At 38.4% G+C, this 14,726-nt stretch overlaps 1 protein-coding gene across 1 annotated transcript; it reads right to left on the bottom strand.

The window, feature by feature from the left end:
- Positions 1-1,317: 1,317 nt before the first annotated feature.
- RAB36 (RAB36, member RAS oncogene family) lies at positions 1,318-14,501 on the bottom strand. Its single transcript, XM_010292136.1, has 10 exons — positions 14,404-14,501; positions 13,158-13,246; positions 9,504-9,569; positions 8,392-8,493; positions 6,131-6,195; positions 5,504-5,555; positions 4,027-4,108; positions 2,292-2,382; positions 1,621-1,740; positions 1,318-1,382 (listed from the first exon to the last, which is right to left on the bottom strand). The coding sequence occupies exons 1-10, from the start codon at positions 14,470-14,472 to the stop codon at positions 1,318-1,320; spliced, it is 801 nt and encodes a 266-aa protein (XP_010290438.1). The 5' UTR covers positions 14,473-14,501.
- Positions 14,502-14,726: the final 225 nt, after the last annotated feature.

Genomic DNA, 14,726 nt, shown 5'->3' with positions numbered 1-14,726 from the left:
CAGCGTGTCCAGAGAGCAGGATCTATCACAAGCATTCAGTAATGACATCTTCATATGGCAAGTACCTTAGGGCTTGAGAAGCAGGTGTCTACTTTGGAGAACTCCATCTTTTCCCATCCCTCTAAACCCACACACACCTGCAAGCCTTTTCACAAAATGGCAAAACTGTTTCTCTAATATTACTGCTTCTATTATGCAGTGGAGCAAATTGCTCCCTGCATCTAGTGATCAAGTTATCTTGTCCAGTAAAAGCAGACAGAGTGACCAAGAGTTCAGCAGCAGTATCGAATCTAACCTTACCCACTCAGAGTTCCCATCACAGACAGGGATGAACAAGTGCATGACTGAGACTGCATATGGTTCCGGAATCATATTACATTGCTACAAACAAAAAAAAACCCCAGTTAGAATAAAATGAAAATGCCATTACGCTTAGCAACAAAGTAGAACTGCAGTGTAGGCAATATAAATGAAGATCAATGCAGAGAAGGATTCTGCATGCTCTTTGGAAGATGGAATACATGAAATCTAATTTTTCTATGCCCTGTATTTATGTGACCATTCTTTCTTATTCAAGAGAGTAGAAAAGAATAGCATTCTTATCTGGTAACGTTTTCAAAATATTAGACAGCTGGGATAAAACAACGAAGTTCCTACCTGGACTTCTAGGTTTGGAAATATTTAAATACTGGGCTCTGATTCTCAAGTGGAAAATGCAAAATAAGACAGATTTTTTTTTTTTTAATGTATGGAGAAGCCACAGTGAAAACTATGCAGTCTGCATTTGTGTACTTCCATACCTCTTATTTTAAAAAACTCCTTTTGAAACAGTTTTAAAATATTTAGAATGCATAAAAGCAAATAAGAGTTATATTGTACTATGATCTAAAAACATAAGAGTAGCACCCCTTATTCTGAACTGCCATTTGTTTTCTGCTACTATGAGAACACAACTTCAATATCGAAGGCTTCTAGAGAATTATCAAAGAACAACACACTAGAATTACATAACTTTTGACTACAAGTGTTTCTGGCAGACAGGTGAGCACATGACACTGGCAATGTCTTCTTGCATTAAGACAAGGATGTTATGCTTCCACTACAACACAGAGAAAAGTTTGTGTAACAGTTGTACTATCCTGCACAAGAGAGCCTGCAGCAGCAAGGTAACCCTCAGAAATAAAGTTTGGATAAGTTTTTTCTCCTTCATTTCAAAACATAAAAACTTTCTATTTCTGGTTTGAGAGCATTCATTGTTGCAGGTGCTCTATATGCTGGGCTACAGAAAAGCATGCCACTTGCAGAAACAGTTGACAGTTAGCAGCAATTCAGGCTGACTTGAGTGTTGCCTTCTGGGTTTTCCATCATGTTTTTTTCCAGTTCTGTAGGAACAAAAAAAATATAAAAAAAAAATCAATTCACAAGAAATTGTACCATCCAACACTACATGTAACAAAAGATGAATGCAGCACCAGTCACCTCTATATGCTAGAACTCAGGTAGACACTGACATGAATATGCTTGCAGGTATTTGATACAGGCTTTAATGCTTGAAAAACCTCCCTGATCCTTCAGACTGTAAACAAGGAAAATGCACACAAAAAGCAAAACTTAACATACTGATGAGGTTTCCTGCCCCAATTCGGGCCATGGGCCCAGCAGTTTTCTCCAGCTGCTTTATCATGGACTGTTCAAAGGCCAAGGCAGCAACTCGGGAAAAGAACTCTTTGACATTTTCCCCTAGGAAACAGGACAGAAATTACATGTTTTTACAACTGCACATCAACACATGATGAAGCATAACAAGCACATCTATGAACAGATCACTGTTCAAGAATGGGACAGAACAGGCATCTCCAATAATCTGTCCTCCATTCTGATCACTGCAGAGAGAATTTCTCATTTTCTTTCTCTGGAATAACGTACCCTGTACTGTACCTTTATTTTCAGTCAGCAATGGAGAGAACACAGTTTGTGGTATAATCTTTTTTTCATTACTAATGTTGAGTACAGTGCACATGTGTATTTATGTAATTACCTATGAATTAAACATGCTTAGACACTGCACAGCAGCTCAAGTACTCCTTTCTGTAAACATGATAGTGCAAGCACACATACATATACTCAAATAAAATCAACCATTAATAAACCTGAAGTTTCCTACAGCAACAAAGTACAACAACAACAAAATAAACTGCATGGGAATGGGGGGATAAGGCTCTTTAACTTCCTCCCACCTTAACATAAGCCTTTGTGGTAATGCTATTTTTACATCCATTGCAGTAACTTACCTGTTTTGGCTGAAACTGACCAGTATTCTGCCTGCATCTCATTGGCAAAGCGGATGGCATCTAGCTCTGTCCTTTCACACACAGCATCTGACTGAGTAAATAGCATGGAACAACTTTAACATAAGCAGTGTATCTGGGCTGTTAATAACATAGAGGTACTGCTAGCACCTATATCGTGATGCTTCCAGTTTTCACAGTGGCCTTTCTGGTCTTGCCTTAGAACTTGTACAATCAGACGTGCTTTCAAGAGCATTCAAGTACTTGGAAGAGAAACTACTTAGTACTGCTTTCAAAATGGAAGTCTCCATTCATCTCCCACAGCACTGAAAAAATCCAAGAGTTAACAAGTGTGACTATTGTATCTAACTACACAGTGTAGTAGGGAGCTGTAAAGACAACAGCCCACTTACTGGTCTTCAAATCCTTGTCACCCCATCATTCTCAGAAGAGTTGCAGGACCGACTCATCACAATGGTTCTTCGAGTTCAATCTTGTCTGTCTCAGATCCTTTTTTCTACTCCATCTACTTTTACTATGTTGCAACACAATGGCCTTCCCCCCTTATGTCTGCTCTTTCTTATCTCTTCTTAAGACTAAAATTTCTTGCCCCTTCAATGCATTTTGCTTTCTTACATTAGAAACTTACATTTTCATGACATTTTCCCTCTCATTTGTTCTCTGTGATCAACCATATCAGTGCATTGCTATTTCCTTTCAATTTCTAGCCCATTTCTCATCAATGATACCAGTCTTGTTCGTTCGTACAGTTTTCTGTGCATTGTCTTAGAATGGGGAACCCCTGCACAACTGAGAAGAATTCTAAAAATTTGGAAAGGATGATGTGACATCAAGAGGAGTAGAGTGAATCCAGCTGGGAAGATAACTGGCTTCATCCTGAACTAATATCTAGCATCCACAATCCTTTGCTTTGCTCTTGTCTCCCTTTCAGCTGAAAGTGCTATCATTCTAAAAACAGAAACTACCTTACAGTAAGGAATTCTAGCTTAGACAAGACTTAGATCTGCGTCCTCAGAGGTCTGGCACAGCTTTTACTGTAACTCAGGAAAAGCGGCATAAGCAACACAAAATACCATAAAAACTGACAGACCTGCAGCTTTCTGGGACTTCTTTTCAGTGAAAACTGATAAGTAATACTGTGGCAGCTGGGAGAGAGGGGAGATTAAAAAAAAAAAAAGTCAACTAGATAGCAGAAGCAGCAAATTTTTTGTTGTTTTGAAATCTTTGAGAATTAAGTATTGATAGCCAGAGAAAGACAAACACAAGACTCAAAATGGTATAGGGCGAGTGCGTTATATCCTGTTCTTCTGAAAATGATGTCACATTCAATTAAGTAAGAATTCTTCCCTGTTCCTGAATAATGAACACACTGTCCCTAAAAAAAGAAAAAGAAAAACCCAAACCACCACACCAACCAACCAACCTTCAAAATCATTACGTACTCTGTTCTTTTGTGCACCCTACTTTTCTCTGCCCTTTCAGTTGTTTGTATGTGCTTGGAAAATGTCATGCAAAGAATGGAAACAGAGATATTTCACTAACTACCCATTTTTTCAGAAAGTGTCATCTTAAATTGGTTCCAAACATGCTGTTCTATTTACCTGTGATCTTCTTTCTTTCTGTTTAGGTTTTTCCCTCAAGGTCTTTATCTCAACAACATTGTGTACAACTTGTAAGGGAAATCACTTGAGGAACTAGGGGAAATCAATTTACCTACCACCAAATCTTTTTTTGTTCCAACCAGAAAGATGAAGCTGGAATCTGGCTCATTCTCCCTCAATGCATCTTCTAGCCACTGTCTGAAATACAAAAGAGAAATGAGAGAATCAGTCAGAGGGCCTGAGGAATAGAGGAGAAAGTGACAGATAATAGGGTCGTAAGAAAAGTGAGAGGATGAACTATGTGAGAGTATCAAAAGCCTTTTCTTCTAGACAGAAAGAGACCAGAAGCTACTCAAACTCCTTTGATTATGTGCCTTCCACTAACAAAAAGTTCAAACATGCCCACTGTAGGGTGCACATTCAACAACGACTTTAGTACCTGGAGAGGGTATTTGTCAGTATAAGGGAGGGGACAAAGTTTTGTTCAGGATAAGGAATAGGAAAACAAGAAGCAGAGGAAAAAAATATGAACAACATAGCAGATTAGATACAAACAGGAATAAAGAAGAGTGAAGTAATCTATTCAGCATTATAAAACAGCTCTCAATGAAGGCTGCATGAGTCTTGTCTCAGAAACATTTGTATTTTTGTTACTCTGGCAATCAAGTTCCTCTTGAGTCATCCAACATAAGTCAAGGAGGGAAGGGAGCAGAGGGAGGAAGTCAGGTTCACAGGCTTCAATTATTTTCAGCGAAGCAGAGCCACTATTATATATTATTTTACAAAGTCCTATGTAAATGAGCTAAGTACCACAGCAGTACTCTAAGGAAATAGTCTAATACACATTCAAATAAGACAGAGTACAGATTGTAAAGAAACATATACCTTCATTATAGTCACAACGGTATGTTAGAAATATATACACTCTGAGCTGGCGACAACAATGGGGATCATAGATCCATGTAGGGTTTTGCAGCCTGCGCTAAAAGCAGAACAAGTTTACTCATAACAATGAGAGAGGTGGTGTAACCAAACCATTACAAGTATCTGAACCAGTAAGTGTAGCTACATCTACACATATTTCTGAGTTTTTGATTTTCCCTCCTCTTTTTGACAGCCAATCTCCTAACAGAATCACTACAGAAACTACAGAAAGAAAATCATTTTAGGCTAGCCTAGACAATGAGAGGCTCGAGACATTACACATGAGACACATCTCATCCATTTCGCCACTTACTTCAGATGCCAGCCTGTTGTTCTGTTTCTAGCAAATGGAGAAAAAAAAAGAGGATGCTTTTGGGGGTGCACTTCATCTCTTCCTGCATGTCTAGTTTTGGAAGGGCCAAGCTCTTAGTGAAGTACCTTTGTCTCTGCACTGACTATAAAGGAAGTCAAGGGTAAGTAGTTCAAATTTATGCTCTGCATTTTCTTCAGAAAAATCCCACCCTACATAATCCAAAAAAGTGACTGTCATTCTTAGCCCAATAGAAAATACACTCACGATCCAGCAAGTTCAGAGCAACTACAGTCTATGCAAGGCAGTTAAACCCGCTGCAAAATCCTTGAAGGCTAAGCTAAAATACAGAAACTTACTTGGTGTGATCCAAAGTTTGGATATCAGCCAGATCAAACACTGTTATTATAACTGCAATAAAACACAAAAACAGAAAAAAAGTAATTAAGTTAGAAAGTGTATCAGAAGTCTCTCCAACTCATCTTGTTAAACAGAGAGAATGTTTGCATATGAAGTGCAAGAGCCGATTTAACACAGATGAGGTGGAAAACACCCCATTTTCTCATTCCTTTTCCTTCTCCAGCACCCAGTAAGACTGCAGTCCTCAGTCTTCATAGTCTGCAGTCTATAGTGCTATTACTCCTTTTATTCTGGGGCGATTTAATTCCTGCAGAAATTGCCTTGGATCAAAGGAGCTGCCAGAAGTATCCACTTCTAACTTCAACTAATCTCACCCAAACAAAATTTCTTTTCCCCCTAGACACAAGTGCCAATTTTTATCACTGCATCATCAGAACATTCAGAGATGCAGGTGTGACAATGTATCGATTAATGGGCTTTTTAGTCCCTTCTCCTCTTCATTAACAGAGAAGCCATTCCACCACACTGTGTCTACAGGCACATTTCCAAGGAGCACATATGCATATATGTTTCTGTATAAAGTACAACCTCCTGTCACATCCAGGATCAGTTAATATTGTTCTTACCCTCTGCTCCTCGGTAGTAAGCAGATGCAATGCACTTGAACTTTTCCTGTCCTGCTGTGTCCCATCTGTGCAACAGGGGAAAAAAAGAAATTTCAGGTTAATGAAACCGAGTGTAACCTGAGTAAACATGCTAATGAAGCAGGAGACTGGTACAAGTTGGAGAAGAATCTGATACCAGAGAAGTGTTACCATCTGGAACATATTACTCATTAACTACTGATAGAAATACAGTAAAGCTCTATTACTTAATGAAAACATTTGAACAGTGGTTTTATCCTTTTTTTTTTTTTAATAGTGGTCCTTTGGGAGACACAATTCAAATATGTGTATTCTGCTTGGTAATACCTTTCCTTAAAATATTTCTTCCTCGTCTATGTCATTTGCATTTATTTCTAGGACAATCTAATCTTGAAAATTTTCTGTGCTAATAACAGTTAAATCATATATTAGCCAATACTAGAATCTTGCAACTGCTCAATATGATATCTGTCCGTACACTACAAATGAGAGACCTACAGCTCAGTCCACCAGGTACTAATGACACCATTAAAGAAAAATCAAGGAAGTGCTTCTTATTAATGAACATGATATGCAGTCCTCTCCGTTACTGCCAACACTACAGAGGTTTGTGTTTTTGTTATAGCCTAGTACTGCCAGTCACGGATACTTGCAAATTTATCTTGTATGGAAATCTCTCAGCAAGAGGGGGCACTAGTGCTTATCATATGGACATGTTCTACCCAGCCACTGAAGATTCCGCAGATAATGCAACCTGGTGTTTGGTAGCTCATGAACCTTATTGCTTCAGCTGGCAAAATACTGATGCATCAGTCTAGATTCTGAGAGGGCCTCAAGTTCCAAAAGGATAGTGTCTGGCAGAATTTGCAAAAACACAATGGCACTGAAATCATGGGAAATGGATTTCTAAGTATTTTTCAATAAATCCCACGAGCCACCTATTTACATCAATGATATATCAGAAGAAAATGCCTTCCTAAGTGAAAACGTTTTTAAGATTCATGCACTCAAATACTTCATGCAAAGCATCTTATTTCTGCTCTAGGTCATACTACAGCACAGATGACTAAATAATGCCCTCTACAGAACAATACTGCTAGCCGCTGGAAATACCAAAGGACATCCTTCAGCAGAACCAAAGCAGGTGAGAGAAGGCCAGGATTCCCAATAGTATGATAAACAAAGCTGAAAATAAAAGATTTTATGCTCACATTCTAATAAAAACACCGAGTCTTTCTATGATTTGGAGAAAATCGATTATTCTCTAATTAAGAGATGCTGCAATCATGGGGCATCTTACCATTCATTTAAATGGCAGCAGGAACAAAACTCCCAGTAAAGCCAAGCTCAGTACTCATTGTGCCTATTAAACTCAAATGACAGAATGGTGTACCAGTAGAACAGGACAAAGTCTGCTGCAAAATCTTCCACTTCTCTTTCAAGAAACTTGAGTAAAAAAGGCAAAACTCCACTGAAATATTCCACACCTTGAATACTGTGTTCAGTTTTGGGTCCCTCACTACAAGAAGGGCATTGAGGTGCTGGAGCGTGTCCAAAGAAGGGCAACGAAGCTGGTGAGGGGTCTGGAGCACAAGTCATGAGTCACATGAGGAGCAGCTGAGGGAACTGGGGTTGTTCAGTCTGGAGAAGAGGAGGCTGAGGGGAGACCTTATCACTCTCTACAACTACCTGAAAGGGGGTTTTGGCGAGGTGGGTGTTGGTCTCTTCTTCCAAGTAACTAGTGGTAGGACGAGACGAAATGGCCTCAAGTTGCACCAGGGGAGGTTTAAATTAGATATTAGGAAAAATTTCTTTAGGGAGAGAGTGGTCAAGCATTGGAACAAGCTGCCCAGGGAGGTGGTAGAGTCACTATCACTGGAAGTGTTCATGTGGACATGGCACTTCAGGATATGGTTTAGTGGGCATGGTGGTGTTGGGTTGATGGTTGGACTTGATCTTAAAGGTCTTTTCCAACCTTATGATTCTCTGATTCTGAAAGGGCACAAGATATCCAAGAGGAATTTTCATTGACAAACTTGTAACATTTTTAGGGATGAGAAATCCAAGCGAGTAAAACTTTTTACTAAAACTGCAAGTCCAGGTACAGAACCTGTTTTTCAGATCACATTATTCTTCATGCTATTTTGTTATTTTAAAAAAAATATTCTACTAGAGCCTGCAGCAATTCAAGCTCCGCTGAGACTGTACTCTGTGCAATACTTAACCACACTGTTTCAACTTACATCTGGAGATTGTATGGTATTCCAATTATTTCAAAACGTTCAATTTCAAAATCTACTCCAATGGTCGCCTTGTAGTCTCGGTCAAAATTATCTTTACAAAATCTGCAATTAAAAAAAGGGATTAAATACTAGTAGCACGCAGCTACAAATAACTGCAAAACTAACACCATCTAGGGTAAATTATGAAGAAAAGAACTAACTAACTGTGGAATGGCTATATATTGCAGAAGTATATACAAAAACACCGAGAAACTAATTAAAAAAAGGGGATACTGGTTAACAAACTAGAAAGCATATGCAACTAGTAAGGTCTTAGGATGAGAGGATAACCAGAATAAAATATCTTTGGACTGTCAAGGAAGATACAGTATCTTATAGTTTTAGTTACAAAGGAATATATTTCAGGTCATAATTAATGACCCAAATGACTAAACAACGAGATTAAAAACTTACCATACCTGTTTAAGAATGTGGAAGAAATAATAAAACAAACATAGACAGAAAGCTGTCACAATGATCATAAGCTACAGAAACTCAGTGATCTGTCCATTGGACTTCAGTACAAAAAGTGTAAGAGCTGTTTTTAACATTTGGTAAATAATCAAATAACTATTCTTTAAGACATTCTGCATTTTATCTGTCTTATAAGCTACAGAAAAACTCTAGCTTCCTCTACAGTCTTGCAGCTGTATAAGTGAGTACAGGTACCCACACAAGGATGACTTAAAAATGTTTCAGTGAACAACTCTACAAGTATGGAGAAAACACAAAACCAAGACTCAAAGACTGGAAAGTTTGTTTTGTTTTGTTTTTTTTAACCTTCTGATTGTTTAGCCTTTAGGCTGGATTTCCTAAGGCAACACCGTATCATATCTGACTGGATAAAAATAGTTCAGAATATAACATACACCGACTAAAGTGCCGGAGCATAACTTTCTGTGTCAGTATATCAAGCCTGTCTCATACTTTAGGCTTTGCTTTGTCTTTTTTTTTAATAACAAAACCGTGGTTCAAAACAGAACCATGAAGTACCAGCCTGAACAGAGAGGAATGGAAACAGTATAACATTTGAGAAAGAGCAGAATCAAACCCTGTCTTGAGATATACTGTACCTGTTGATAAGGCTGGTTTTCCCAACATACAGGTCTCCTACCACAACCACTTTGGATATTTTCAGCCTGTTACAAACACATGAAAACACTACATGTTTTTAGTAGCAATTCCAACATCCTCTCTCTAAAAATTATGATTTAGGTCCTTAAATTGCAACTGATGAGCACATGTATCTGTGACTCCAGTTTATCTAAATGCTGCTGTGCTACAGGATCAGTCTCTTAAATGCAGAGAATCATAGAATCGATGATCTTAAAAGTCTTTTCCAACCTAAACAAGTCCAACCCTTAACCTAGCACTGCCAAGTCCACCACTAAACCATGTCCCCAAGCACCACATCCATGGGTCTTTTAAATACTTTCAGGGATGGTGACTCAACGACTTCCCTGGACAGCCTGTTCCAATGCTTGACAACCCTTTCCATGAAGAAATTTTTCCTAATACCCGATTTAAGCCTCCCATAGCGCAACTTGAAGCTGTATTGTCTTGTCCTATCACTTGGTACTTGGGAGAAGAGACCGACACCCACCTCACTACGACCTCCTTTCAGGTAGTTGTAGAGAACAAGGTCTCCCCTGAGCCTCCTTTTCTCCAGGCTGAACAACCTCAATTCCCTCAGCCGCTCCTCATAAGACTTGTGCTCTAGCCCTTTCATCAGCTTCATTGTCCTTCTTTGGGCAAACACTCCAGCACCTTAATGTCTTGTAGCAAGGGGCCCAAAACTGAACACAGTATTCCAGGTGCGGCCTCACCAGTGCTACTATCACTCCCCTATGCCTGCTGCAGGTCAGGATGCTGTTGGCCTTCTTGGCCACCTGGGCACACTGCCAGCTCATATTCAGCTGGCTGTTGACCTTTTCTGCCAGGCAGCTTTCCAGCCACCCTTCCCCAAGCCTGCGTGTGCACTCGATCCCCTCATCCAGATCATTGATAAAAATATTAAACAGAACTGGCCCCAGTACTGAGCCCTGGGGAACATCACTTGTGACCAGCCACCAAATGGATTTAACTCCATTCACCACAACTCTTTGGCCCTGGCCATCCAGCCAGTCTTTTACCAGTGAAGAGTACACTCATCCAAGCCACGAGCAGCCAGTTTCTCCAGGAGTACGCTGCGGGAAACAGTGTCAAGACTTTACTAAAGCCTAGGTAGACAACATCAACAGCCTTCCCCTCATCTATTAAGTGGGTCACCTTGTCACAGAATTGTAAGGGGAAAAAAAAAAAAAAAGAGGGTCACATAAACCCCCCAACCCTTTGGAGCAGAAATAGTCCATTTCTTACTCTGCGTATTTTTTTCTTAAATGTAATCCAGTGGGACATAAATTTTATTCTACTAAAATTGTTTAGACAACAGGTATATAGATTTGGCAGTTTGCACATAAGACCATAGAGTATCTGCATCCTTTTCATTAAAATTAATCACAAGTTTCTCATTGACTTTAATAGTACAAATCAAGTTCTAAGTGCATAAACAAGAAATTGCTGACAAGAAAATAACTCACTGCAGAATTTGTCTCTTGGGAAAAAAAAAAAAACCCACATGGTTAGAGACAATACATTTCCTGACTATCTGGAATAATATTAATCTGAAGCTGGCTTCATGCAAATGATCCTCTTTCTTTGCTCTTGGTCCTCCCACAGAATACAGCAGATGGGCTTTAGGTGACTCAGCCTGCATTCTTAAAATTGCAACATAGTGTATCTTCTAGAAGATACAGGTGGGTAAGTGAATATAAGTGTATTTGCTGACCTAATGTTGGATTGACATCTCCTCTGCACATGCTACGAAAATGGCTTAAGAGGTTTAATGTTCTTTTGTATCAAGAAATGGCTTTTTAAACAAAGGAATTAATATTCTATTGAATATTATTTCTAGTTATATCAGGCTTCCATGTGATGCTGATTCCAAGTTACCTATTCTAAATAGTCCAAATCTTGATTGGTAAACTGCATGACTAACATTTCCAAAAAAGAAGGCAGCATTTTATGCGCCAGTCAATGCTAACTAGGTGGCCACAGGCCACTAAGCTGCTGACACGTCTCTGCCCGATTAACTGTTAGTGATAAAATACTGAATAAAATCAATGACCTTAAGGGAAAAGGAAAAAGTAAGCAGTGGTTTAGAAGTGTGTGTTCCATTAATTCATACTGGGGAAAAATCTCTCTAGATTAGACAATTTAACACATTGACAGAATATCAAGAGAGTCTTAAATACAGCCATTAGCTACTGAATTTCTCAGAGTACCTTTCCAAATGACAAAGAAATATTCCATTACTTGGGATAATGGAAAAAGAAGATAATGGTTATTCCTGTCAAGCATTACAACTACTCTACAAAACAGTTGTCTGTCCCTCCTATCCCCACCACACCAAAAAATGACCTAATCCTATCTAGAGAGCAATGACAGGAAAGTGGTTGTGGTTTAATTTTATTCACAAAGCCAAAATGTAAAGCTTTTTAGCTATACTCTATTACCAGAATAAATGAACCGGAGAGTTGGTTTACTCTGGAAAGAAAAAAACAGTTAGATCTTTGTTACGGAGGGGGAAAAATGCCTCAATTCACTAAAGCATGTCCTGGTAGCAAAACTGTCCGGACACTTGTAACAAATTTACATGAAACTAAGACAGCGACTGTGCTGCTAAAAAGCAATAAACTCACTGATATCTCTCAGGGAGACATATTTTGGCTTCAGTTTTTTGTTTTTTTTTTTTTTAGCAAGACTCCCTAGTGAAATTAATAAAAAGTTGCATTTAAAGACGAATGTCATGACAAGTCTCATGGTAATCAACAACTCTATATTTGAAAGAATAGTGAGCTAATTGTCAGTATTCATAGAAGCTCCACTTTATGAAAGAACCTTCACACTGGAACACAGAAGCATTTATCGCTAAAACATACATCTATTTACTTTAACTGAATAGTGGTGATTTCTTTCTTGCCTTGCTTCAGGAATTAAATCAGTATAAGTAACAGTTCTGGGAGAGAGATGATGTGAAAAAACACAACTTAAAGATTATTACTAGGGCATAAATCAGTTTATTTGGATTTTTCAATGCTATATACGTATCAGAATTTTGCTCAAGTTTTAAGGAAACATTTAAAAGAACTTCTCAGCATGTATACTTCTGAAAGAGTAAAGCTAGATTCTTATGTGTTTCAAGCAGCTTAGAACTGCTTAATGTTTATATCCCCCCAAAGACTTTATTAACTGCTCATTTGGAACACCAACAGAGAATACAGCAAGGCTAGATCTGCCCAGTTCATTATAACTGCTCTAGAATTTGGTTGCCATACTGTCTTGCATGTGCAAAATTCACCACTAATTTTAACCAGACAATCTTTCGGACTAAGAAATTAATTCAAAGTTGCTAAACAACTATTTGTTGCTAAACAACTCTCCTATTTTTTTTTTAACATTACTTACACCAGCAGAAAAAGTATCTTTGACACTTAGGGGAAGTGTCAAAGATTTATCCATTTACTGTCAAACAGGTCAGAGAACTGCCATGTGCATGGGCTTACCTGCCTTGAAACATACTGGAGTGAGGAAGATGGGGAATAAGAGAGGAAAAGCCTACGAAGGAAGCAGCCTATAAAAGCTTAAAATACTTTCTTCATCACATACTTGGTATATTACAAACTTACCCAAGTGTTCCCGTGCTCTGCTGACAAGCAGTCTTGACCTGTGCATGGAAGTGCTCTTTGAGCTGCAGACAGGCCTCAGGTGTGTACCACTGAAAATAGGAGAGAACAGTTATTGGGGTAAACTGTGTGATGTCTACTTTGCAAAAGTCAAATCAGCAAGGAAAAAATACAGGAGAAGATTAATTCAAAGAGTTGTTGAGCACGGGGATACCCTGGCATGAGAAAAGGGATAGCTTGGGTTAGAAGGCAGTAAGGCTAAAGCCCACAGTTACGTTTGTAAAAACTCCTTTGGACAGCACCATCATTTGACCACCTTTCTGAGTGTCAGCATCTGAGCACTAACTAAACTTCCACAGCCAAATACATTTGCTCATTATTCTGTACAATAGCAAGTACCTTAAATTATCCCCGTAATCTAACAACTACAAGACAAACACAGATGGGAGCATACCACCAGCAAGTCGTTATTACTATGAAGTCTTTTAGATCTCTTGTATGTGTGGAGCACTGTTTTTATTACTAAGTTTTAATCAGGCATTGGTTAAAAATTAGGAAAATGTATTTTATTATAATTGCTTAAAATAACTGTGATAGTTTTCACATAACTATAAACAAAATATGTGGCTGAGATCAAGCATAGAAAAAAAAAGGTAACTCCCTAAGAGGATCTTTAGAACAACTGAAAAAACGAATGGTAATTCCTTGTCCTTCCCTGTCCTTAACTCCTCTATTATACTTCAAATACAAAACTCTTCGGAGGCATGGATGATCTTTTCTGCCTGTGTTTCTACAGTGCCTACTATGTTTGATCTACTGTATGACTAAGGTTCCTATACAAACAGAAAATGAAAATTGCCTCAAATTCTCCATACAGATCTAATTAGACTTTTTGCATATTTAATATCAGCTATGGTTCTTATTTCCCCTTGGCACAGGAACTCTTTAAGCATGTAATTATTAATGTTTGGCTGAAATAACAAGGTAGGTATTATAAGATAACCCTTTTGTGGCAAGAGTCACTTTCTGTAAAGGTTAAATAAGAAATGAGGATTATTATTAAAGATACCAGCATTGAATGGGAACATGAGGTCACATTCATCTTTGAAAGAAAACCTTAAACAATTTGTAATTTTTGCAGAAGACAAAAACTGTACATTAAATTAAAATACTGTTAGCACAAGGGAAAAATAGCTCAATGTGGCAGGTGCTATCCCTACTGTGACCAGAGGGATAAAAGAATGCTTACCTTGGGAAACTGGGAGATTATTCTGTCCCTACTCACTGGGGGAACCAAATACGTTAAGCTGGACTTCATCCTCCAAATACAATTAAATTCTACCAGATAGGAAATCTGTAAAAAGAAACATAGTATTCAGGAATTGCCTCAATACAGGGAAAACATTATTAAAAAAAAAAAATCAACAGTTCTTATAGACTTTTTTTTTTTTAGAACAACTGAACTGGCAGTTCTTTGACTTTGTGTTAAAGAAAATCTCTTTCTTATGTAAAAGGGACCACTTCAGCGTGCATAGCTGTAGTAGCAAACAGTGGCTTTCTGAAACAAGGCAC

The sequence above is a fragment of the Phaethon lepturus genome, unplaced genomic scaffold, assembly GCF_000687285.1.
Source record: "Phaethon lepturus isolate BGI_N335 unplaced genomic scaffold, ASM68728v1 scaffold5498, whole genome shotgun sequence".
NCBI lineage: Eukaryota > Metazoa > Chordata > Aves > Phaethontiformes > Phaethontidae > Phaethon > Phaethon lepturus.
Note: the sequence above shows the minus strand (reverse complement) of the source record. Positions and strands in the feature narration are given on the sequence as shown.

What these genes read in the sequence shown, in the direction of transcription:
- RAB36 (XM_010292136.1), bottom strand. Translation starts at nt 14,472, where the DNA reads ATGAAGTCCAGCTTAACGTATTTGGTTCCCCCAGTGAGTAGGGACAGA. An exon ending in AAAACCAGCCTTATCAACAG is followed by an intron (nt 8,494 to 9,503) that starts GTACAGTATATC and finishes TTTTAATTGCAG; the next exon opens with ATTTTGTAAAGATAATTTTG. An exon ending in ATACCATACAATCTCCAGAT is followed by an intron (nt 6,196 to 8,391) that starts GTAAGTTGAAAC and finishes CCTGTTGCACAG; the next exon opens with ATGGGACACAGCAGGACAGG.